Source organism: Bos indicus, chromosome 20 (genome assembly GCF_029378745.1).
Source record: "Bos indicus isolate NIAB-ARS_2022 breed Sahiwal x Tharparkar chromosome 20, NIAB-ARS_B.indTharparkar_mat_pri_1.0, whole genome shotgun sequence".
Taxonomy (NCBI): Eukaryota; Metazoa; Chordata; class Mammalia; order Artiodactyla; family Bovidae; genus Bos; species Bos indicus.
In genome coordinates, this window is record NC_091779.1 from 39,119,118 (window position 1) to 39,146,471 (window position 27,354).

The window sequence follows — 27,354 nt, forward strand, 5'->3', positions numbered from 1 at the left end:
CAGATATACCTTGAAGAAATACTATTGTTGAAAAACAACCGTATATGTTCAATTAGTTTCCATTTATCATTATCCTCCGGGGGGGAAATGCATTAATCAACAACAGGTTATTTAGAAATGGTTTTAAAATCAGAACTGGAGTCATGGTATCAGGTGGAAAAAAATCCATGACGATTTTAAAATGATCTGAGTCATCAACAGATCATGAAGCAGAACAACACAGAAGCACTGAATCATATAAAAATACTTCATGTGAAATTCACAAAATAAAGCAGAAAGGAGAATTTGTATGTGTTAAAATAATTTAATTCTCCCTGTACATTTCTGTCCACATGAGCCAACAAAAGTCAAGAAAGCATACTTTACAATATTTACCTGTTTTCGGACATTCAAGTCAATTTCAGATGGCAAAAGTAGAATTCAGTCACTAATGACATGTTTAAAAAATATATATTAAACAAAAAAAAATGTTTTTACAGAATAAAAAATAATTTTCCACAATGCAATAAATTGCAGATCACTGAAATTTTAACTCTTTAGATGACTTCAGTTCAGTTTTTGGTTTCAAAAGCTAGAGACAACTGAAAGAAAAAAGCATTGGCAGAATTTCTATCTGTTTTTACGTTTCTCTTTCTTGTTTCGACTGTTTGTTACACTGTTCAAAGATGTTGAGGATGAAGGTGCTCTTGCATGACCAGTGGCCTTTAGATGATCAAAAAGTTTATTCCGGGATGGAAATTCACTATGGCAGGTTGTACAGCTGATAAGCACATCACTCTGAGAAGGGGGGAAAAAAAATCATAAATAAAAGCAAGTGTTATTATCTGAGAGCAATGTTTTCATGTTGAGATTAAATATCAAGCAATTGCAAAATAACAAGACAGACTCAGCAGAGGCAACTGTTCTTGGAAGCTGAGTTCCATTAAGCAATACCATCAACTCTAAGGGTCCTGAGAATTCAAGAGCACACGCCATAAGGATAAGGCCCCGGATTTCAAAGTAATGAAAACACAATAGTAACTGTTCTGGTATAATCTGATATGTTCAGTGTGCCTCTGTTTACTATAAAGAAAAAAACGTCAGTGGCACATATATTCGGAATAAATTTTCCATTCATCAAGGAAAACCGCTGATGGAGCCATCGCATGCAGCAGGTGAAGGGTTCACCAGGTACACACTTAAATCCTTAGATTAGAATCAAGAATGTAGATTACACTGTTTAAACAACAAGGTCCACTGAAAAGCTGCCAATATTCTTTGGACCTACCATTGTCTGTGGTTCAGCAGGCACTCTGACAGACTTTTTAGTATCTTTGGCTTTCTTTCCTTTGGGTTTAGAAACACTGGAAAATAAATGAAAGAATTCAGACTAATTCAATAATAACGCACCGCCCTTTCAACTGTCATCTAGAACCCAAGAAGATTCAAAAGAGTAACATGCATTTTAAAGAAAAATTCATTCATTTTAATGGCCAAGTGAATTAATTTTCACATCTCAAATGAACAACTTTAAAAAACAACTTTAGAGGTAACATTAAATACCAAATTTGATACAAAAAATAAGGAATTTACTTAAAAGTTGAAACACAAGATAAAGCAAGCCCTCTAAAATATCTTTGAACTTTTATTCAGCATACTTTTGTAAAAAAAAAAAAAAAAAGTAAGTACTTAATACTCCATTTACTGAAGCAAACCATCTTCATGGCCAACCAGCAGTGCTCACAAATAATCTATGACATTAAGAGACAACTTGTTAAACCTGATTCAGCTGATGATAAACATTTCACCAGTTCCAAAGTGAAATGAGAAAAACAGACACTGCAATGCACTTTCATATAATTAAATTTGTTACATGTAAAGCATTTTATTAAAAGATGATGTCTTTCTGTGGATGTGATGAGTTTCTCTCCCCTGTATTCTATAATCCAGAGACTGCCAGTCGGTATATTCAGTTTCCTCCTGTTCTGCTTTAACTCCAGAACATCCCTCCACTTACTCTGCTACGTGAATGTTCATTTTCCTCAGTGCTCTCATACCCCTCATTGGTGCTAGCCAAACTGAGTGCAACTGTGTTTACAGAACAGATGGGATGGCTTATAACCAATGACTTAAAATGCTGTCAAGCACTTCATAAGGATACAGTTCTTCAGTCAGAACCTAGGAGTCTGTATTAAGTTACGTGGTCTATACATTCAAAGATGCTGACAAATGGGGCTCCCCTGGTGGCTCAGTGGTAAAGAATCCACCTGCCAATGCAGGAGACATGGGTTCGATCTCTGATTCAGGAGGATTCCACATGCCACAAAGCAACTAAGCCTGTGAGCTGGAGCTACTGACTGAGGCTGTTTTCCACAGCCCAGGAGCCACAATTACTGAGTCTACGTGCCGCAACTACTCAAGCACTCTGGAGTCCAGGCTCCACAGTGAGAGAAGCCGCTGCAATGCGGAGCCCGCACACCGCAAGTAGAGAGCAGCCTCCGCTCCCTGCAGCTAGAGGAAGAAGGCCGCACGGCAATGAAGATGCAGCATAGCCAAAAATAAATACAATAAAACCTTTTTTTAGATGCAGATAAGGAGTGTAACACAATCCTATGTAGTATTCAGCCAGCTTTGAGAATATCAAGAAAAAGACACAATGACATAAAAGGCAAAAGATTCAACATTTACAAAATAATTTACAAAATAACATCAGAGAGGCCACAAATATATCCAACAATATTTAGCATTTAGGCTAATTTGGGAAAATTTAGGATACTATTCCCAAAGAACTTACCATATTATGAAAGACAGCTACAACTCCGAAGTTAGTATCTAAGACTTTATTTCTAAAATGTACTTTAGAGGAGATATAATGTATTCATATGAATATACTCCAGAAAATTGCACTAATTTTGTATGGAGACAGTTAGTAGACTTATTGTGGTATCAATTTGTAATGTATATAAATGTCAAAATCACTGTTATATACCTGCAACTAAAATAATGTTGTATGTCAATGTTAATAAAACATACATGAGAAGAAAAAAAATGCACTCCAGACACACACACACGTAGTAGGTGGCTAGTGTCTACGCACTGCCGAGAAGCAGCAGAGGGGACCTGCAGAAAAGCACTGGGCATCAGGATACTGGGCAGGGGGACGCAGGCTGGTGGGGCGTCTACCCCAGCTCCGCCACTCCTCAGCAGGGAAGAGGTCACCTGAATTCTGATTCTTTTTCTCACATCATTAAGTGAGGAAATGGAATTTTATTAGTGGTTGCCAAAGTCTGACTGTGAGCACTGAGTAACCCTTTTCCTCCCCCAGTGAAACCCACACAGAAGTCATATGGAAAATAAATAAAAATACTTCAGCTCTAGATGAAGGAGGTGCTCAGGGGCCTGGAACCCCAGCTTTCGGTCCACCCCTCATGCGCCCAAGCAGCCCCCGAGGGATCTTTACAGGACAGTAGGGCACCACGGAACTAGCAGAGCTGGGTCCTCCACGTAGTCAGCCAGCCTTTCCACTTACCAGTTTTTGTTCTGGGGCAAGTCATTTACCCCAGACTCAGTTTCCTCGTGTATAAGATGGGGACACACACTAAGCATCAGAGTGGCTACAACCCCCTCTTCCAGCTTTCCACTCTCCAGTCTTCAAGGCACCCACACCACTCATCTCCTGAGTGAGACCTCTCCCTGGCCAACCCCGGAGGTGTGGGCAGCACCATGACTCCCGGGCATCCAGACAGCGAAGGCCCCAAGCTGGCACATCCACCCTGATGCCCTGTGCTGGGGCCGAACGCAGGCTGGCTGCCTGAGTGTGGAGGTTCGGGCAGTGATGCTTGGGTGAGTGGGGCATGGCCTTGTCTGTAGCCTTGTAGCCTCACCAAGGACTACTGACCCAGCACAAAATAAGGACTTCACCAGGATGAGAAAAACAGAAACTCGGTCCATGAAACCCCTTTCTGCTTTGGGCCATGCTGCTGAAACGTCTGAGCACACCGTCTAGCAATCTCCCTCCAACATCATCCTTGGTAGACATACACGTGTAAGAACAAGTCACAGATACATCCAACTCCCAGCGTCCATCATGGGAAAGGGTGTTTTACTTGATATATGAAAAGCCATCCTGACTACCAGTATTAAGTAACTAGAAAACAACACATGACTCTGTCTTACCTTTTAGCCTCTGTTTTGGGGTCATCGCACAGTTCCACAGTCTCTGTGACCCCAACGTTTTCTTGGAGACTATCTTCTGATTCTTTGGCACTGTTTTGATTTAGGTTGGTATCTTCCGGGTCAATCTTTACTCCTTCTCCAATTCCATTTTCATTGAAATTATCATCATAGTTCTAGGTAAGAAAACATGTATGCCATTATAAAATAAATACTATAATACCACTAGTTTTTTATATTATGTTACCAAACAGCTATAATAAACAATGGTCATGTCCTATATACTCTAGTAGGAGGATTATCTTCAAGGTATAAAAAGGAGAGGCAGAAAAGAAGAATATGAATGTCCATTAGAGAAATATTAAATTAGGGGAAATTGGAAACAATCCAAATATTCAGTAAGTGAATGGTTGAACAAATGAAGGAAAACTATGGAGCTCTTCAAAGTCACATTTCCAAAGACACTGATTCAATTATGTGGGAAAAGAACACATTAGCAAAAACAGAAGAGAGAAAACTATATATAACCTTTGATTACAACTTAATTCAACATTAAGGAATATCCATAGGCAGAATTAGGGATGATATTGATAGTCTTCCATAATTTCCAAATGATCAGGCAATGAACAACTATTTTACAATTGGAAAAAAGAAAACTGCAACACACAGGCATTATACAAGAAAAAACACCTGACAAATGTATCTTCTGGCTTGCTTTTGCCTCGGGTAATGTTTTGCCACATTTGTTTTCTCCTTCTTCTCTCCCCTTGTTCCCTTTCTCTGCAAAATGTCCCCCCTTGATTCCTGCCCCCAGAACTATAAAAGCAAGCTGCAGGAAGATATCATGTCTGTCCTAAGAACATTCTCCTTCCTTTCCAGTTCCCTCTTCACACCCAAGAACTTAACACTGTCATTATCTGTTACACAATCCATATACGTATTGCAGTAATGTCCTTTTTTGCAGGGCTTCCCTGGTGCCTCAGTGGCAAAGATTCTGCCTGCCAACACAGGAGATGCAGGTTTGATCCCTGGGTCGGGAAGATCCCCTGAAGGAGGGCATGGCAACCCACTCCAGTATTCTTGCCTGAAGAATCCCATGGACAGAGGAGTCTGGTGGGCTACAGTCAACGGGGTCGCAGAAGAGTCAGACAAAACTTAGTGACTCAACAACAGTTACTTCCTCATGATTAAATTTAGGTTAAACATTTCTAGCAGGAATGTTACAGACATAATGCTGTGCCCTCAGTACATTTTATCAGGAAGCAAAGTGTCACTTTCCAGTGATTAAAGTCTCATCATTTGGTTAAGATGGTTATTGCTGGATTTTTCTACTATAAAGCACCTTTTTCCTTTTTTAATAAGTAATAAGCAGAGTATATCAGTATCTTCTTTCCTAATAACTATTTACCCCCAGGATCTAGCATCTATTGATGATTCTTACGTGAACCATTTATTATACTGGTGGGTCCAGAATAGTCCTGCCATTTGCATTTGTATTAATTCATATTCTTGGAGTGATGCCTTCCCATCTGCCTCCTTTCTCCAACTCTCTTCTTTAAGGCTCAATATAGACTCGTGATTTTTTTTTTAAATAAAATCAATATGTAAAATTTGTCACCATTCTTTTTGACGACTCAAAATTTCTCATATTTGGCAAGCCCGTAAGCTGACTTCTGGATACTTCTGACTTATTCCCATAATTTTTGAATACTCCCTTTATTTCCAGCATCGATAATCCAGGCTCACTTTGTACTTTCTGTCTCGGCCCTAGAATCAGCCATTTTCCCAAGGACCAAATCCTGACTCCTTTTACTGGGGAAGGGGGCTTAGAAACGAAGATGTGTGTACTATACATGCTCACTGCCGCTGGGTATCACTGCTTCAGGGCCCTCAGCGTATACTGAGCATTTGTGTCTTGTTTATTTTTTTAACATCATACCTCCAATTCCAGTAGTACACTGGTGTTCTTCTCTCCTTCCCTCAATCTATACCTGTATTTCCCTTCTCCTACAAGAGAATCTGTTTCCCGACAACATTAGTACATTTACTTATTTGCTTTATCGTATAATACACATAAAATAGTTTCAGAAATATCACACCAATATCACTAAAATATCTAAGTAAAGTTTAAGATTTTTTTCTTTTGCAGTTAATTTTGTCTTCAGAGTATGTCCCATGGATGGTGTTCGGAGTGCTGCATTCAAAGTTTCTTGCATTAATTCTTCCTTGTTGTCAGCAAGAGGGTTTTATTTGTTTACACTCAATTTCAATTTTCTGAGGTTTTCTTTCACAATCCTTATTGGCTTATGCAAATTTTTTTGACAATACAGAAAACGCCCAACCTGAAGTTTCATGATTCTTAGTTTCTGCTGCTTTCTGCTCCTTTATCTACCTGTATGTGTCTCCACACTACCTTTCCCTTCAAAAAGAACTTAGAAAAAATCCAGGGAAAAGTGCTACAGAAAACTAGATCTGAACTGGGGCTTTCTCCCCGATACAATCAGAAAACATAGGTATCATCAAGGAATACATACACCTTTGGAGGAGAAAAATGGGGTGGTAAACTTAAGTATGGAGAAGGCAATGGCACCCCGCTCCGGTACTCTTGCCTGGAAAATCCCATGGACAAAGGAGCCTGGTAGGCTGCAGTCCATGGGGTCGCTAAGAGTCGGACACGACTGAGAGACTTCACTTTCACTTTTCACTTTCATGCATTGGAGAAGGCAATGGCAACCCACTCCAGTGTTCTTGCCTGGAGAATCCCAGCGACGGGGGAGCCTGCCATCTATGGGGTCGCACAGAGTCGGACACGACTGAAGCGACTTAGCAGCAGCAGCAGCAGCAGCAAACAAGTATCTTCCTTGGTAAGAGAATACAAATATATGTGCTTACTGCTGCACTCTTAGGACCTACTGGGTATAAATTCCTCTCTATTCTGTCTTTTCCAGTGGTTCCGGCACACAAGAAAAAAAGTGTTCTAAACTAATGACTAGCAAGTCTTGGGTAGAAAATGACATGAATCATTTAATAAAAGGAACATACAATTTGCTGTGTGGTTTTATAACTGAGGCAAAAAGTTCCAAGTCACAGTTTTAATAGTGATTAATTCATGTGTCATGATAATTTCTGAAATATAAAACACCTGTGCTGTGCTTAGTGGCTCAGTCGTGTCTGACTCTTTGCTACCCCTAATGGACTGTAGTCTGCCAGGCTCCTCTGTCCATGGGAATTCTCTAGGCAAGAATAATGGAGTGGGTTGCCATGTACTCCTCCAGGGAGGGGATCCTCCCAACCCAGGGATCAAATCCGGGTCTCCAACACTGCAGATGGATTTTTTACCGACTGAGCCACCAGGGAAGCCTAATACTGGAGTGGGTAGCATAACCCTTCTCCAGGGGATCTTCCTGACCAAGGAATCGAACCAGGGTTTCCTGCATTGCAGGTGGATTCTTTACCAGCTGAGCTACCAGGGAAGCCCATAAAATAGATAAAAATTATCAAACATAAACCATTTGGATAGACAAGCCAAATCTAAATTTTTATGAAAAATTATTAGTGCATACCTAAGTTTTCATAAAAACACGTCCAATTTTTTAAAAAAACTACAGTTAACATTTACTACTTAATATAAGCTAACATAATTAGATCACATTAAAACAGAACAGAAATCAATTTCATTCCCTGTAGAATCAACAAATACCCTTAGTAAAATGGACAAGCTCATTTTGTTTTTATAGGTTCAAAAAATCCAAAAAATTGTGTTACATATATTAACAACATGTATGTGTAACACAGTATGTTGTGTTACAACATATTTTTAGTTAATAATGATTCTTAAGATAGAAATTCAATATGAACCCCCAAGGTGAAATATTTAAATGACTTATTGACTTATTGACTTACATTTTTTTCAAGAATCACAATCACTACAAGTTTCTAAGCAAATACTCCATTTTTAATCACTTTTAAAAAATTATAGTTAATTCCCAATGTTGTATTGGTTTCAGGTTTTCAGTAAAGTGATTCGGTTACATATATATTTTTCCAATTCTTTTCCAGTATGTGTTATTATAAGATATTGAATATAGTTTCCTGTGCTATATAATAGGTCCTTGTTATTTAACTATTTTATAAACAGTAGAGTATATATGTTACTCCCAAACAACTAATTTGCCTCCCCCTACCACTAATCCCATTGGCAAACACAAGCTGGAATCAAGATTGCCAGGAGAATTATCAATAACCTCAGATATGCAGATGACACCATCCTTATGGCAGAAAGTGAAGAGGAACTCAAAAGCCTCTTGATGAAAGTGAAAGTGGAGAGTGAAAAAGTTGGCTTAAAGCTCAACATTCAGAAAACGAAGATCATGGCATCCAGTCCCACCACTTCATGGGAAATAGATGGGCAAACAGTGGAAACCGTGTCAGACTTTATTTTTTTGGGCTCCAAAATCACTGCAGATGGTGACTGCAGCCATGAAATTAAAAGACACTTACTCCTTGGAAGGAAAGTTATGACCAACCTAGATAGTATATTCAAAAGCAGAGACGTTACTTTGCCAACAAAGGTCTGTCTAGTCAAGGCTATGGTTTTTCCTGTGGTCATGTATGGATGTGAGAGTTGAACTGTGAAGAAGGCTGAGCACTGAAAAATTGATGGTTTTGAAGTGTGGTGTTAGAGAAGACTCTTGAGAGTCCCTTGGACTGCAAGGAGATCCAACCAGTCCATTCTGAAGGAGATCAGCCCTGGGATTTCTTTGGAGGGAATGATGCTAAAGCTGAAACTTCAGTACTTTGGCCACCTCATGCAAAGAGTTGACTCATTGGAAAAGACTCTGATGCTGGGAGGGATTAGGGGCAGGAGGAGAAGGGGACGACAGAGGATGAGATGGCTGGATGGCATCACTGACTCGATGGACATGAGTCTGAGTGAACTCCGGGAGTTGGTGATGGACAGGGAGGCCTGGCGTGCTGTGATTCATGGGGTCGCAAAGAGTCGGACATGACTGAGCGACTGAACTGAACTGAACTGAACTATAAGTTTGGTTTCTATGTCTATGAGTCTGTTTTTGTTTAGTTCATTTGTATAATTTTTTCGATTCCACATATAGGTGATACTTTATGATATTTATCTTTCTCTGACTTACTTCACTTAATCTCTAGGTCCATTCACATTGTTGCAAATGGCATTATTTCATTCTTTCTAAATAGCTGAATACTCCTCCATTGTGTATATGCACCACACCCTATTTATCCATTCATCTATTGAAGGACACTTGCTTCCATGTCTTGGCTACTATAAACAGTGCTTCTATAAACACTGAGGTGCATAGATCTCTTCAAATTAGAGTTTTCTCCAGATACATGCCCAGAAGTAGGAAAGCAAATTTTCCCTTTCCATAATCTCATTTACATTGTTGGCGCAATAAACTTGGATATACAAATGATCAATCCTTTCATTTTAATATATTTATGAGGTGAATGGCTACCTTGATTTAAAAATCTTACCGTCACGTGTGTCTAGATGTTTGTAATGTGATCCCTCAGTTAACCCGTATTATGAGAATGCCACATGCAAATTTTTTAAACACAGACAACAGTAACTAGGTGAACTGACCACACATATAAGGCCCTGCGTTGCAGGCGGATTCTCTATCAGCTGAGCTCCCAGGGAAGCCCATATAATGGGGCAAAGCACTGAAAAACCAAAATATTTTCAGCTCCTTTTAATCTGTTTTACAATCAATATGAAATTAGGGTGTGAAAGTTCCTCTCCTTAATACAGCTTACACTGAATAAACAAGAGCACTTCAATTTACATTTGATATTGAATGTTAATAAAACTTTTTCAACATACCTGTGCTGGTTTCTGTTTCTTTTTCTTCTGTTTTCTAGAAAGCCTAAGAACAAACATAGATCAAAATGTCAAATATGTGACTAAGTAAAAAGAAAAAAATACCAAAATACTAGTGATACAAAGACTAACATATTAAAAAATGATGAGTATCAGAAAGCATTAAAAGAAAAATACCCAGATTATCATTTTAGAAAAATATAATAGTAGTTCAATTGATAGTAATTAGCATATCAGCCAGTTATAAAACTGCTATTAATAGTCATAATACAGTCTGTAAAAATTATATCTGACATCATGTCTTTATCCATTTCAATACTTGAAAGTTCTCTTAACTAGAAGAAACACAGACAGTATTAGCATAACAGAATAATTTCTCTGCAATAAAACAGCATTTAAATGCAATCTCTAAATGGGCTAAGTAGGTCTAGTGACATTTTTAGAAGTACTTTTGTTTTGGCGCATCCTCCATCTCTTCCTCTGAATTGGCATTCAGACTGTTTTCGTCAGTTTGAGGTCCTGAAAAATTTGCTTCCTCCTCCTCCAACTGTTGTTTTAACAAGGCAACCATTTCCCGATGCTTCTTTGATTTTTCATGATTCCTCATACTGAAAGGACAAGTTGAAATGAGTGACTGCAAGGAGATTAATTCACAGATGCCCAACTGTGTCGCTGGATGAATACAACCAAGCTGAAATCTACTTTTTTCCCATTAACTAATAAGCAAATCATCAGTGATACTATGAGACAGAACCCTTTGGGGATTTCTTAGGCATTTAAGTACACTGGAAGCCCATGACTGTTCTTTTGCCCTGTGTTCCAGCATTCTCCCTCCCTTCCCTTTGTACTCTTATCTACATAGTTTCTTCCTATCTTTTTTTTTTTAGGTCAAATTCTCTATATTTTTCTTTTCCCATTCTAAGAATTCAAACCTTCATCACTGTTTTCTCTTAATCACTTAAGCATGGCTAAATGGAAAACCACAAAGCAAGATTCTAACATTTAAAGGGAGCCCCCTTGGATCTCAGAAATGGTGATGTGAGGCCTTGAAGTATAAGAGTAGTTTATGTCCTTTTGCTTTTTTCAAGAAGGGTCTCTCTTCTGTCTCCCACTACCCTAAATATAAGTTCAGATGCATCTCCATCATTCTGTATGAAACTATGTAAGCGATGTCTATCTCAGTGCTCCCACGGGCAGCTAAATAACACTTAACACAATAAAACTGACAACCCTAAAGGACTGGATCGCATCCTGTTCAGAGCTGGATTTTGTAGTGGGGATTGCCTACTTTTCATTCCCACTAAAATTCTCTTTAAGAACGAGGTTTTCAGGAGAAACTGGAACATTCTGTGCCGGAAATTAAGTGTTCAATAATATGACTCAGACACGTCAAAGGACAAGGAGTCATGTTGACGGAACTGTCACTGAACACACCTGGGAAATTCTGAGCATGAAAAGGGCAATGATGAATTTAACATACTGAAACAAACTTTCTAAATTCATTCTGACAACAGACATGCAGATCAGTGCTCTCATGTACAGCAGGTCAAACGATGACTTATGATGCAGGAGCACTGGCACCGGAAAAGCCTCATTTTGAGACGATTCTAGTGAAGACAGGCACAAGCTGAAACCATCAATAGATGCCAAATCTAGGAAGAAAATTTTGATCAAGAGAAAGATTATTTGCAGGGATTTAAAGTGTCTCCCCACATATTAAACATGCTACAAGGGAAAACACTGCAAGGGAAAAAACACTAACTATACAGTGGAAAAATAAGACAGCACCCTGACTGGATAATCAAAATGGTCACCAGCCATGAGGCGGGCAGCCGTCTGTGCTTCTAGACAGAAACCCTGGGAGCAACACAGGTGTGCACAGCACTCTAGCTAGGACTGAGCAACCTGAATCTAATCATGAGGAAGTGGACAAACCCCAAGTGAGAAATGCTCTGCTTAAAAAGACATTTGGAAGGTCAGTACTCTTCCAAACCATCAATGGCACAGACAAGGGAACTGGTCCAGATTAAATGAGACCAAATAAATAAATGCAATAATACGTGATCCTACACTAGATCCTATATTGAAGCTGGGAAAATGCTACAAAGGACGTTAACAAAGAAATCAGCTGACAGAAGTGAAATATGGGTAGTAAATGAAAAGTACTGCATCAGCGTTCTAAATTTCCTGAAGCTGACAGCTGTGATTATGTGAAAGAATGTCCTGATTCTTAAGGAATATATACTGAAGTATTTAGAGGTAAAGGAGCATTACGCACATAACTTGCTCTCGGATTATTCCAGTAAAAATCTTGTCTGTGTGTGGAAAGAGAATAAGCAGATGCAAACGGGGTGAAATGTGAGCAAAAGGTGAACTGGGCACTCTATATATGCAACTTGCCAGTTTGACATTCAGTTTCCAAATAAAAATAATTTTTCAAACCTCCTTCCTTGTGGCTTTTGTTTCCTTGTTTGGTTCTAACTTGTCTGCCTCCCACCGCTCCTCTTGACACTACCGCTTTTCCCTGGCGTTACATGGTGGTACCACTTGGGACTCCCACAGCCCCATTTCCACTGTTGACCTCCGCCTTCTGTAGTGCACACGTTCTGCTCCTTTTTCCCTTGCTAGTTCTCCTCTCGTCTTCTCCCACGTCTGCCCCTGTACCTCCTGCGTTAGGACAGTATCCTTTTTAATACTTCTCCCTTCATCATTGTTCCCCAATGACAAAGTCCTGCCACTTCAGCAAATACACTACAGGCAGGACAGATCTAAAGGTCTTGGGTTGGGGGCCACGGCCTGCAAGGCAGTGTAGTGTGACGGCCGGACGTGAGTGTGCACATCAGTGGAGAGAGGGGACCAGCCTCAGCTCAGCGCCCCCTTGCCTCTGTGACTCTGCCTTCTTCACCAAAATAAGCAACATTTCTTTCTAGAGACAGCATATGCGTTTAAAGAGGAACACGGCATGAACGAGAATCAGTACACCAGGCTTAACTGCTGGTGCAGATGGTTCCCTCTTCTCCACTGGGAAGATATTCCTCCAAGATGAAAGGTGAGGGAGAGCGAACAACTGCTCTGAGCATTTTCTTTAAGGACTTTCAAAGTGTTACACCTCACCTCAAAAGAAGAGGTGAGTGCAGAGATAGTAAACTTACGCCTTTTCGGTCTTGAAAGACTTATCACATGCGGGGCAGTAAAGGCCATCATAAAGTTCTGCGTCCTCGGCCTCGTCACTGTCTTTACCTATCAGAGGGAAGCCTACAGTGAGAATCCTGTTTGATTAGAACCTAAATCTAAAACACGTTAGCAAGGTACATCTCTTTGGTAAGGATCTAAAATTGCACACAAATTAGAAACTAAAATTTGTTACTTCTTCACCAAGAAAAAAACATGTTACCAGGATTTGAGTTGGCCTTTTAAAAGCAGCACTGAATTACAGGGGAAGGCGTTGAAATAAATCACTTTATCTTTCAAGTTCTTTTTATAAGTCTACTCAGAAGATGATTCAAAAAATTGTCAGAGTCCGAGATGTGTGTTAAGCTCAGAAAATCAAATGTCACTTTCATATTTCTACCACAAAGCAGTTTTTTCAACAAGTTCAGTTCAGTCACTCAGTCGTGTCTGATACAAATGTAAAAGTGAAAAAGTTATTCGCTCAGTCATGTCCTACTCTTTATGATCCCATGGACTGTACCCACCAGGTTCCTCTGTCCATGAAATTCTCCAGGCAAGAATACCAGAGTGGGTACCTTTTCCCTTCTCCAGGGGATCTTACTGACCCAGGGATCGAACCTGCATCTCCTGCATTGCAGGCAGATTCTTTACCATCTGAGCCACCAAGGAAGCCCATACAAATGGAAATACAGTATAGTACTTATAACTGTAATCTACTTTTAAACGCTTAAGTCAGCTTAAATAGCTCATGATATTCCTTATGAGAAAGACAGTTCATAAAACAGTATATTATATGTAAACTCCAACACTGTCTTCACAGATTTTATAAGCTTGAAGCTTTATTATAATGGAATAATTACTATCAGTACTGATGCTTTACAAAATCTAAGCTCTGCTGAAAGTCTTTGCACAATCTCACATTCTATCTTTAGAAGAAATAAACAAGTAAACTGATTGCTGTTTCAGATTTATTATGGGATCAAGATCCCAAGATATCTCTCCTATATTCTACCTTTTGTTTTTTTCATAAGTAATGGTAGTATGATTCTGAAGGACATTCTGAAATAATCAAAATACCACCAATTTTAGCATAAGATACCTTCTAATTACGTGTACGCTTTCAAATAGCTTATTCAAATAGTGAATAAAGAATACTGAATTTGAAGACATAATCTGCACCTAAGAATGTTTTCATATGTTCTCAGACACATACCAGAGCTTCTCAGAGTCCTAGTTTCTTCATCAGTAAAACAGAGATAATTACATGAGCAAAACCTACATTTAAGGGGTACCGTGGGAGGACAAAGCAAGATTGTGTGTGTGAAAGCACCTTATAGATTGTAAAGCTCCATGTAATCACATCACCTTACATTTATATGGTGCTTTATAGCTCTCAAAGCACTTTTACACACACTACTTCTAATTTATTAAGAAAACGTTCCATTTCCTAATCATTTGGAGTAAACAAAAGTATCATTTTACCATGAGCTATTACTCAATGAAAAGCCACACTTGTAAATAAGGTAAAATTAATTAAACTATGTTTCGATCATTTAATTTTTTATCATGGAATAGCCAGAGACAGTGGGGAAAGTCAGGTATATTGATTACTATTCTCAACAATGCCCACTCCTCTCCTTTTACGGTAGTCACATGCCTGTGCTCTAATGACAGAGGCAGAGAAAAGACACATTGCAGCACAAAACAGGAGCCCCTCAACAGGTCAGAAATGAGACAATTTATATATACTGGACAGACTTCTGCACAACACCAGCTTTTCCGGAAAGACTTACTATTAAAATTTGACCTACTGCTTAATTGCCTTTTTAGAAAATAACCAGTTACACCTGATAATATGCCCACTTCTCATTATATTTATGCAGACAAGTAGTTTAAAACATGGTCAGAAAATTGTGAATGAAATTATCGCAATTATACTGTGTACTTCCATAGACTACCATCATTTGGCCATGCCAAATTGTTTTTCAATTATCTGCCATATTTAAAAACTGGGAGATGGCACATAAAAATCCAATTTCCAGCCTCATTCTTAACACAAGCATGAAGCTGGCAACCATCAGCTGGAGCCCAGGTGCTCTCTGGGTTTCCACCCGCCCCCCGTCCCTTGCTGTGTCACACCGGAACCCTGTGCAGGTGCTTGTGAGCGTGCTGAGCGCATAATAAAAACATTTCCTATAGTCTTTAACGAATGGAGGAAGTTACCATCCTGTCCATCTCTGAGCTCCTGGTCTTCCGCTTCGTCTTCACCTGATCCATCTCCAAACTGCTTTTCATACTGCGCCTCCATCTCCCTGAGCTCCTTCTCCAAGTCAGCTACCGCCATCCAGCTCTGCTCTCTGTACTGCTCTGCCAGCCTGGATACACATGGCATGGTCTCTGCATTGGTTTCATTTACTTCTGGGGCTTAAAACCCATCCTCCCCAATTGTCCATGCCTACACACTTAAAACCTGTGCTTGGCTGAAACGGGCCAAGTCACTTCAATCTGTTAGCGGTTCTGTGGTTGACTCTCATCGCTCCAGTAGATAACAGGTTTTGAAACATCTAACTCTTAGCAACTTACTAAAAGTCTTCAGGTGGTTTTAAATCCTAAGTGTCAGTGTAAGTGGTACTTTCCCAAACATGAGGTGGGTAGAACTTTCAAGAAGTGAATAGTTTTTTTAAAGAATGTTATAAAGCTCTGAACACAATGCTTTTATAGTAACTCAAAACAACAGAAGTTTAAAGGCACTAAGTCTCTATGACAAAGTAGAATACTGCATGGGGCTTAAAAGCAGAGCCCTGGACTGACTTCAGGCTCCAATTCCCACCTCTGCAATTTATTAGCTACATGATCTTGGGCCTGTCTCATTTCCTCAAAAGAAAGAGGACAGAAACTAGAACTTATATCACAGCACTGCTGCAAGAAAAGCACTTAGGATGTGGCCTTGTACAGAAAGAGAATTCAATTAATATCAGTTATTATTAAATGTTATAAGAGCCTGTAAAGGATCTCAAGTGTAAATGGGCCTCTGAAGGAAAACACCCAACCTAAAGGAAAAACTTTCTCATAGCTGATGAAAAGACATCATCCCAGTGCCAGGACATAAAAGAAAGGCTGAAGCCAGGGTGAGGATTAAACCCCATGAAAGCGCCAGATCAGGTATCCATGACGTTTCCGGGGACCGGCACCTACGTCTAGACAGGCTCCAGCCCAGCCCACATACTTGGCCTGTTTGAGCTTCTGCTGCCGCCTCATCGCCTCAGCTTTCCTCGCCTTCTCTGCATTTTGCTCTTCCACGAGTTTTCGATGAGCCTGCACTCTTCTATCCCTTTTACGGATGAAAGCGACCAGCTGACGGACAAGCTCATTCTTCTCTTTCCTCGCTTTGTCGCGAATCTTTTTGTTTTCTTTTTCCATGGCTCGTTTCTCCCAGCGGTTTGAAGCCTGCCGTGTATCATATTCTTCTTTCCAAGCAAAGTTCTTCTGAGTGCAGAAGCTCTGCCAGTAAGCGTAGAAAGGGTGGACCACCTAGTGACAAAGAAATAGGCGGAACGCTCATTTCTTATTTGGGCTTTTTTTCCAGTAAGGCAGTAAACATTGATGCTGCAAAACATCTAACCTCTTTTCTTTATATACATATATATATATATAAAACATTACTATTAATCAATAGAGAAGACAGTCCTTTGATGGCTTTACACAGTAACTCTTCAGAATTAATTTGATGAGGAAATTAATGGAATGGGACCATGATCAATAGGAAAAAGTAAAGAGGGGAGGGGATCAGGAAAAACAAAAGACAAGAGAGTCACAGTACAAGACGGAGAACTAGAACCTTTTTAAAAAAAATTAAGAAATGGGGAAAAGACACACTGATAAATGCTAATTACAAACGGTAGTAAGTTTTCCTTTTACCGTATCATAGTCACTCTGGGAGTCTCCAAAAGTTGGGAAATCTTCCATGTCCTCTTCTAAAGCAGATTCTAGTTCTTCCTTTGCAATCATTTCAAAAACATTACGGTACACCGTATAAAAGCCCTAAAAAACAGTAACAGAAACACAAATTCTTAACACTTTCGTAGTCTACTCATAGGATAAGATTTTTAAATGTAACATGAAAATTTTTAATTAAAAAAAATTTTAAACTGTTAAAAAAATTTACAGGCCCAAGCTCTGTCACTGCAAATACATTTAGGTTTCAACTGAAGGTCTTTACATGCTGACAGGTTAAATATGAAGGCCATGTTTCTCAGTTTTCAAATGAGTAGTCTGTCACTTTCTATTTTTGAATAATTTTAGGAATTTTGCATTCAAGAGTCTTAAGTGCTTGATAAATTATCAGTGAGTTCACTTCTTACCTTTTCATCATCACCATAACCAGAGTAGCAGGTGACAGTGAAATAGTGAAGCAAATCTAAGCTGTCATCTTGATATTCTCCATCAAGCCCACCTTTAAGCAGAGCCTCTCTATGATTATCATACCTAAGCAAAAAAAAATTAGCAGCAACAGTGAAGGCTGAATAAATAAGAATTCAGAAGATTCCTTACTCTGAAAGTCAAAATATAACTTCTTTACACTTTAATGTGGCCAACCCACAACCAAAACCATGAAGAAAAATAGCAACAGGTAAAGGTTTAATAGCTTCCCAGGTGGTTCAGTGGTAAAATATCTGCATGTCAATACAGGAGACACAGGTTCGATCCCTAGGCTGGGAAGATCCCCTGGAGAAGGAAATGGCAACCCACTCCAGTATTCTTGCTGGAATAATCCCACAGACAGAGGAGCCTGGTGGGCTATAATCCATGGTTCTGCAAGAATCTTTCACAGAACTGCTGATTAAAACTTCGACTGCAATTCCAAGTCCATTATAGTCATTATATGATCCTAGCCATATATGAAACTAGCCAACATGAAGAGAGGAGTTTAATAAGCCAGGGAATTTCTACTCTCCCAGAAAGGTAGCAGCACTTTCACCAGAAAGAAACCTACGTAATACAGTAGTGGACATCATCTGGTCCACAGACTAAAAACACTTTTGGGATCTGGGAATTTGCCAACATGGATGTGAATAACACTCTCCCAGTGTTTATGTAAATCATCTAAGAGCTTCACACACATACAACTGACCCTCACTCCATAAAGTTAGTTATTATCCTTGTTTGATACAACAAGAAATTGAAGCTCAGCAATATTAAATAATGTTGTCCGCAATCATAAAGCCAATAAGCAGAAGAGCTAGAATTCAAAACCGTGAGTCCAGCACCAGAAGGACCACACTCCTTGCCACTGTGCCAAACTGATTTCAGTTCACAGGAGAATTGACAGGTAGGAGCTTTAAACCAAAGGACAAGGGACTCCTCGGGACAGGAATATCACCTAAGATCTAGGCAAGAGCTAGAGCAAATGGAAGGCAGGAAAGAATCTCAAAGTTTCCAAAGGAAAGCAAAAGCATGTCTAAGGCCACATTTTCAAATTCCTCAGGAGGAGAAAAATTTAGTATTCTCTAGTTTTTATAGAAAAGGTAATTTAATAAGAATTTTCTTTATAGCCTTTCTCCCTTAAACTTGCACAGGTGAACTGAACACCCATCTGCTCTCTGTACCAGCAGCATCTTGCATGGTTATGTCAGAGTATAAAACCTATTGTTTCACAGCAAAAAGTTCACTGAGAATCTGGAAACCTTCAAAAGGATTTCAAAAGTAGAAATTTATGTCTAGAAATGGCATTAAGTGATCAGGTTATCATTAAAGAGTCTGTCACAGATGTAGATGCTTAACTCCTGCATATAAAGAAGTTCTTGGAAAAAATATTACAATTTTTGACAAAAACACTGTATCTGTTTTTTTATTCATTTTTTAATTGAAGGATAATTGCTTTACAGAATTTTGCTATTTTTTAAGGATAAGTCAACATTCTTCCTTTTCTGCTGCTGCTGCTGCTAAGTCGCTTCAGTCGTGTCCGACTCTGTGCGACCCCATAGACGGCAGCCCACCAGGCTCCCCCGTCCCTGGGATTCTCCAGGCAAGAATACTGACATCAGTTAATTTGTCAGACATCAAAGAGACCTTATTAAATGAGAAGGAGCTTCATAAGTATGAAAATTAAAACTATTTCTACTACTGTCAAATTTCGCCTATGAGATCAGAGTTGAAGTAATCATCTCTCAGGTTCCTTCCTACCCAAACACTGCATTTTACATAATGAATAGATGACTGGGCTTCAGAACACACCCCGAACCGTTTGATGTATTACATTTCTAAAAAGCCCTCTATTGACCATTCCTCCCAACCAGATACTCCAGGAGGGACAGCACGATACTCACCATGCTCTCTCCTGAGGGTCACTCAACACATCATATGCCGCTTGGATCAGTTTAAATTGTTCAGCTGCTTCTGCGGCATTATCCAGATTTTTATCTGTTAAAATAAAGGACAGAAATTCACTCATCAGAAAAGTAGAGGACAGACTCTAAAAAGGACTGCTTCCATCAGGAATGCCATAAATGGATGTGTACAAAACGAAGAAGAACAACTAGGAAAAAGCAGAGAAGTGGCTGACAGCTGATAATCAAGATCAGTTGTAAGTGTCAACTAGAGTAGAAATTTCATGTTTTTCTCTAAATCTCAGCATGTCACTTAGCACTCAATCTGGATATCCACAAACAGAAAACCCTAAGTAGTACACATTTTATTTTTAGAAGGAGCAAAATACATCAGATATAGAAAGACTGTTACTGTTTCGTGCTAGATTACATTTAGTGTGTCTTTACCATCATCTTTAAGGTTTTCCTTCTTATCAACATACACCAAAATAAATCTCATAAAGCTTAAAAAATTTATACTAATTACCTTTCTCTTAGTTTGCCTCTTTAACCATGGAATTCAGAAAGCATCTTTGCCTCAGGGTGGTAGCCAGATTCCAAGATGGCCCCCATGGACCCCCACCTTCCTGGCATTCACACCCTGTGTAATCCTCTCTCCCGTCAACAGGGTCGGTCTGTGTGACTGAAACCCAGGGACAGAAGTGATGACAGGACAGGACATTACTTGCAATACTGGATTATGAAAGACTGCAGTCTCCATCTTGGGTGCTTGCCCTCTCTTGGATCTCTGGGAGTGGCCAGCTGCCATAGTGTGAGGACACTCTGGTGGCCTCTGAGAAGACCATGAGGTAAAGAGTGGAGGCCTCTGGCCCACCGCCAACAGGAACTGAGGCCTGCCATTACTCTGGGGGCGAGCTTGAACATGAGTTTTCCCAGTGATGATTCAACCTTCTGAGAAACCTTGAGTCAAACCACCCAGGTACACCATTCTGATTCTGATCCCCAGAAAACGGTGTGAGTCCACATCCTGAATATATTTGCTGTTTAAGTTTTTGGTAATGTGTTACACAGCGATAATTAGCTATAGTGATTAAATATAAGCACTCAAAAAGCAAAATATCAGTATCTTGAGTCTACTATGGAGTACATCAACATTCTTTAGGCTACAACGCAACATATACTTCTTTAAAAAAATAACAGAAATAGTCTTAAAACAAGGCTCTCAAGTGTATCTGATCTCCTCTTTTTAGATACCACCACACAGTCCCACGTCCTTCAAGCAGCCTTCTGCTCAACAACTGATACTGACAACACTTTCTCAAGCGCAGTACTTTGCCTCAGTTCTTTTTGTTTAGGTGCTTGAACACAAAAAGCTTTTAGAACCATGCTCCTTTGAAATTAACAAAAAGTGAAAAACAGAAATAAAAAAACTCCATCACAGGTCTAACTCCCCTTCCTTAGAGCAGCTCATGGGTCATCTTCTAGCCTACCTCTTCTCTGGACTAATCTCCTACTTCTTATGTGCACCATAATATACTCTACTCTATGTGTGCATGCTCAGTCATTCAGCATTATCTCTGTAACATTCCTGCTAGAAATGTTTAACCTGAATTTAATCATGAGGAAGGAACTGTTGTTGTTTAGTCACTAAGTCGTGTCTGACTTTTTGCAACTCCATGGACTGTAGCCCACCAGGTTCTGCAGTCCATGGAATTTTCTAGTCAAGAACACTGGAGTGGGTTGCCATCTACTTCTCCAGGGGACCTTCCCAACCCAGGGATCAAACCTGTGTCTCTTGCACTGGCAGGCAGGCTCCCTACCACTGCACTTCCTGGGAGGCCCAGGTGCGTGTGTGTTGCTTAGCTGTGTCCTACACTTCAAATGCAGTCAAAGACAGTAATGATCAAGGAGCTACCATTAATTCCTTAACATTCGACTTTTAATCACTATAGCTAATTATATTAGTTTTTAGCAACAATATCACATTATGTCATGCTGAATTTATACCTGACAAACTTTTAAGTATTTTTCATATTAATTACTGACAAGCAAACTGATAACTGTAATAGTTTTTTAACCTCAAATAGAGTACTCAATCCACTCTGTGGCAGATACTAAAGGTCAGCTGATCCAAAACTTCTCCCTCTTTTTTCTCTTACAGCCTTTACTGTGCAGGCTGGATGAGCTAAAAATTAAGCAAGCATTTTGGCTTATCCAGCCTCCCTTGCTGCTTAGAGAGGGCCATGTGACACAGTTCTGACCAGTGAGGTGAAAACACTATATTTTCTTTCCTTTCTCCTTGTCTTATACACGGACATGAGTGCTGGAGCTTCAGCAGCCGTCTTGAAACCATGAAGGAAAAGTCAAGAGATTCACAATGACATTACTCAGCCACTCAAACAATGCCAGCAAGCGTGTACCTCCAAGCCTTCTTGTGGTGAGAAAAATAAGTTCTTAACTTACTTAAACCACTATGGCTAGGTTTTCTATTACTTCCAATGAGTACTATCAACTTCCATCTTGTTGTGGTCTTGTTGCCATCTGGATCTAAACACAGGACACCCAGTATCCTGTTTTCATTACTTTAGATTTTTATTACTACTCTGTGACAACTACTACTAGTTGCCTACTCAATACCACTTTCCCCTTATTCCTAACAGAACTATGACGTTGATCACAGCAGTAATATACACACTTAAAAACCTTACCTCCTCAGACTTTTTTGAAGTTGGGATTATCAGGTTACCCACTTTCAGCCCATCAGATACAAACACAAATCGATCAATAACTAAGTGAAGCTTCCCAGGAGACGCACTGTTCTTCTTAATGAAAGGGGTGGGCCTGGGTGGCACTCAACTTACGCTCTAACTCACCCTTTGCATCCTGCCCAAAGCCTGGGTATACTGCCTACTGGCAGATTATGACAACTGAGGCAGAGATTGCAGGTTCATCCCCTCTTTCAGGAACAAATGAATGCTGATTTTATGGGGGAAACTGATCCCCCCAAAAAAGACGCCATTTCTAGTCTCCCTTGAAGCCTGGACTGACCATGTGACTAAGTCAATAAAATCTATGAAAGTGTTCTATGGCAGCTTTTTAGACTCTTCCTGGAAAGACAACCAGCACACACCCTATTCCTGCTTTATCCTTTCCTCCTCCATGCTGCCATCTGGGACCCCTTCTGCCATCTGGGATGGTGAGTGAGGCCCCATCTGACAGCTGCTGAGCAGAGTCCAAGGACCTCTCGGGAGACCTGCTGCCCTGGGGCTCACCTGCCTCTCTCTGCACCTCCAAATGAAAGCAGTGAACGTCTTAATTGCTTACACTTGACACAAAGACTCAAGTCTTATGTTCAGGATGATGGAACAGGTCTTCGATGGCGTCATCAAGCAGCCAGAATCACCAAAATGGGCCACCTCTGGATTTCTTGCTACATGCGAAAAACAAAACGACTTTTTGAACACGACTGCTGGCTTCCTATCATTTGCAGCTGAACACAATCCTGATATCCACACAAGGGTGCAGTCCAGCTCATGATTTCTATGTCTTCATCAAATCATTAGTAATGATGGTCTGATAAACAAAGAAGCATAGTTCACATTAAAGCAGAATGGCAGAAAAAGCCGCCAACTAAGTCTCCTGACATGAGACAGAAAAGGTGACTGTTTAGGGGTGGGAGGTGGGTGGTCCTTCTTCACCTTTTAATCTGTACTGTACTTTGTTGTCCTTTTTCTTCCCACTCCCTTCTTGCCTCCCTCAAAGAAGTCTGGTGACAGCTAAAGCTTTTAAAACGAGAAAACCCATCAATGTACCATCTGAAAGCAAGATCTTTCGCTTTCTGAATCTTCTTTTTTAAATAACGTTTTCAGTCTGTCACATGGCTTTTTATTTCACTTAAATATACCTGTGACTGGTTGACTAGGAGGTTGAACTGAGATCTAAAAGATGACTATAAAGTTAAATAGCGATCATTAAAAAATGGGAAGTCTACCTTAATTACTAATATTAGGCAAATGCCATAGGTATTTCAAATCCAGCCACAGAAGTTTAAAAGGCACTCTTATACAATTCTTTGTGTTTTTCTCTAGATAAATTCATGCCCTCCTCTACTTTCTCCCAAATGATTTTACAGTACCTTATAGAACATTTCATGGACTGCGCCTTTTAAGCCCTGCCTTAACTGAAGCCAAGCTCCCTGAGAACACACTTCCATACAGGCCTCTGGGGCTCTGATACAGAAGGTCTGGTGATGGAGCTGACCTCCTCTCCTGGTCACTGATCCTTATTCACCACTCAGTACAAATCAGCATTCTGTCCATTCAAATGGAGATTCAGACAACCTGGCTACCTCTCCTCCTTCCCCTCCTCCTCACCCTCCACTAGCCTCCCATCTACTCCCCCTGTTCACTGAGATTTTTAGCATGTGAATCATCTCTGCTCCCTGGTCCTTTCATCATCCTGGTGATGTCAGTGCCCCTGATGAGATCTGCTGCTCTCCCTACCTCCTGCCTAGCCTCTCCAACCCAGTCTTCCACCATATAGCCAAAGGAATACTTGAAAAACACAAACCTATCATTTCTCCTGTTTGCAACCCTTCAATGGCTTCTCAAAGCCCAATCTTCCTAATCCGGTTTACCACAACCTTCAAGACCCAGCCCTTGCTCACCTGGGCAGGCTCACTTCTTTCCCTTCCTAGGCTCTGCTGCGCTCCCTCTTACCTCCCACCTCCTATATTCCCTGCAATCCCACTTGAGGTTTCAACCTAGATGTCGCTTGGGGATGCACATCTATCCCACCCTCACAAAAGCCCAGTCCAGATTGGTACAGGGGCTCAGAAGCACCTTGCATTTACCCTCATACTGCCCTTATCTCAGGGGATGGAAAGTGACTGTTTTCCTCCGTGTCTCTCCAAAGACAGCTGGGCCAGCAGGGCAGGGACCACTCTTGTCTTGTCCACAGTAAGCTGCTCAGGGAACGGTCATCAGATGAATTACTGAAAGACTGACTTTCACAAGGAGTGATCTTACTAGGCAGTGCTATTGACCCTACTGGAAATTATTCTCAATTCTTCAATAAAATAAATAAAGGTAATTCCTTTTTTAAACAATGAAAATGGGTGGCCTCTATATGAGACACACATTAGTCTTTGAAGCACAGCCCAAATGTTAACCTTGGAAATATCTAATGCATCACCTTGCACATAGGATGAAATTAAACATTTGCTGAGTGACAGACTTAACGAATTAATGAGCAAAGTAAAGCACATCAAAATCACATGTCTTATGGGACAGTATTTATCCTATTCTTCCTTGCACTGATTTCCAACTAATCAAATCTGGTCATTTTTCCTTTGCAACTTCCCTTCAATGCAGTCCTTACCCCTCCCAATGATCCCAAGACTGGTTTGGGTCCTTAAGTGCCCACAGTTGAGTCTACCTGACTTTGGTCTCTGGTCCCCCTCAACCTACTAAGCTGCCTTCATAGTACCTTTCCAGGACATCTTAATAAAACTGGCCACAACTATCCATTATTGGAAAAACACATTTCACCGTTCTTTGCCATTCAAAAACTTTTACAACCTAATCTCAGATTACTACTCAAAAACATTTTAATATTGCCATAAAAATTACATGTGCATTTGGTCACAAGTATTAATTCTCTTTCTCACCCTTCCCCACCCAGACAGTTAACAAATTTCCAACTCCATTTCTAACAGTAATCCCTATTACTCTGAGAACATTCTTCTATACTGTTTTTGGACCTATTAATTTTGGATATAGCTCGTGACTTCCTGATGAACATTTGGCTCATTTACCTCTTCCCTTCCAGTATACATCAGATTTTTTTAGTTCCTCTGACGGTCATCATTTACAGCTTTAAGCAACAAACCCATACCTTTATTTCCTATTCCATCAACTAGAACCATTACCTTCTGATTTGGGGTTCTAAGCCCTTCCTTCAGCCCTTCTCTCAACGCCTATTTTCAGACTTCCAATAAACGCTGCCTTCGGTCAAACTGTCCCTTGGACCATCTTTTGGCCACCACGGTACTCGTTCCCATACAATTAAATTTTCTTCTCCCTCTTTCCTCTAGAGCCAGCTAATGGCCAGGCTCCTCTGCCCAGGGGAAGCCTCACTGCCTTTCAGTACATGGTGAAAACTCCTTGTCTTGAATTCCTGGGGCAGTTATAAATTGTTTCAGTAAGTGAAAGTTAAGGTGAACCTGCTCAGTCCTGTCCAACTCTTTTCGAACCCATGGACTGTAGTCTACCAGGCTTCTCCATCCATGGGATTCTCCAGGTAAGAATACTGGAGTGGGTTGCCATTTCCTTCTCCAGGAGATCTTCCCGACCCAGGGATTGAACCCGGGTCTCCCACACTGTAGGCAGACGCTTTATCGTCTGAGCCACCAGGGAAGTCATTGTTCTAGTAACACGTTCTAGTAACCGACTACCCATGTTGTAGTAACCAAGTCACTGTTCTAGTAACCCACTACCAATTATATGCGTTATACTATTTTGCTTACATTTGTATTTACCTTTCCAGTAAGGCATGTTTTTCAAACAAGGCTAAGGTCTCCGTCTTAGCATCCTAACCACTCTATAAGCATTTTTATGGACTAGTGCTAATATGAAAGCCTCTTATAAACCTCAAAAAGTTGAGATTCAAATACTGTCTTCGTTACCCAGTCGAGAAGATCAGATTACTTCACCAGTCACACAAGCCTGGACTACAACTAAACAAAACATCCGAAAGAAGCATACTTCTATAGATGTAATCACATAACTTCACTAGGGAAGGCACGCAATTAAAATTTTCAATCTGCAGAACACCCGAAGTGAAATACAGAATCACTCAACCTACCAAAAGAGAAAAAAAGCATAGCTCTTTAGAAGACATTTGACTAGCCCCTTTGTCTTAATTACACTTAAGTAGCTGGGATTTCCCGCTGAAGTTAAGGGCAGCTTTCCCGGTGAAAGCCCAGGAAAGCTGCAGGAACTCCAGCAAGGGAAAAGCCCGAGACAGGACTGGGTTAAAAGCTCGACTCCTCCCCGCTCGGGGTCATCTACGGAGGGGTGGGAGGAGCACGAGAAGTCTCTAGGATGTTATCTTTCCCCATCAAGTGTCCACGCGGGAACCCGGGGACGTCTGGGACAGAACGAGGTGCTCGGGTCTCCAGTGAAGCCTGGGGGTGGAGGGCTGCGACCGCCGATGGGCTGAAAACCCTCATCGCCAGGGCTGGGCAGGGGCCACCCGGCCGGACGCCGGCACGGTTTCCAGGGCGAGGGGAGTTACCCGGTGGGCAAGCCCGGGCACAGCCGGGTCCCTGGAGTTACCCTGCGGAGAGCGGTGAGAAAGGTCGCGAGAGCCGCGGCTTTTGAGAGGGGCCGCGGCGGTTGCGGAGTAATTACCCGGGTGCCATTTCAGGGCCAGCTTCCGATAGGCTTTCTTGAGCTCCTCCTCGCTGGCGTCTCGCCGCACCCCCAGCGCTTCGTAGTGACACTTCATCGCCCGACAGGGCAGGGGGCTCGGGCCGGGGCCGGGGCCCGGGGCGGGGCCGGAGCCCGGACCCGGGCCGAAGTGGTGGCGACTGCCCTGGTGGTCCTCTCCTGCGGCTGGAGCCCGGCGCCCGCACCGGGCCAGCCACCGAGCGCGGCGGCAGCGACGGCGGCTCGGGGCGACGGCGGCGCGCGGGGGCGAAAGGCGGCGCTGGTTGCGGCACGCGGGAGCGCGGAGGGGGCGGCGCCGGCGGCGGCTCCGCATGGACAGGGGGAAGGCCCTGTTCCGGAACTAGCCGCGCGGGAGGGAGGCGGAGCCGCGGCGGGGAGGAGCCGGGGCCGCGGCGGG

The 27,354-nt window shown here is 41.2% G+C and overlaps 1 protein-coding gene across 1 annotated transcript; it reads right to left on the bottom strand.

Annotated features, from left to right (window-relative positions):
- Window positions 1-284: 284 nt before the first annotated feature.
- On the bottom strand, window positions 285-27,206 carry DNAJC21 (DnaJ heat shock protein family (Hsp40) member C21). The gene is made up of 12 exons (XM_070774782.1): window positions 26,919-27,206; window positions 19,507-19,600; window positions 17,542-17,665; window positions 17,099-17,221; window positions 16,407-16,711; window positions 15,404-15,555; window positions 13,162-13,249; window positions 10,459-10,617; window positions 10,013-10,055; window positions 4,156-4,328; window positions 1,268-1,343; window positions 285-777 (listed from the first exon to the last, which is right to left on the bottom strand). The coding sequence occupies exons 1-12, from the start codon at window positions 27,013-27,015 to the stop codon at window positions 610-612; spliced, it is 1,602 nt and encodes a 533-aa protein (XP_070630883.1). The 5' UTR covers window positions 27,016-27,206; the 3' UTR covers window positions 285-609.
- Window positions 27,207-27,354: the final 148 nt, after the last annotated feature.

Coding starts and splice junctions, on each gene's coding strand:
- DNAJC21 (XM_070774782.1), bottom strand. CDS start 27,015: ATGAAGTGTCACTACGAAGCGCTGGGGGTGCGGCGAGACGCCAGCGAG. Junction 10,056..10,458: donor GAGGATGCGCCAAAACAAAA/GTACTTCTAAAA, acceptor GTTTGTTCTTAG/GCTTTCTAGAAAACAGAAGA. Junction 4,329..10,012: donor AGAAACAGAAACCAGCACAG/GTATGTTGAAAA, acceptor TTTCTTACCTAG/AACTATGATGATAATTTCAA.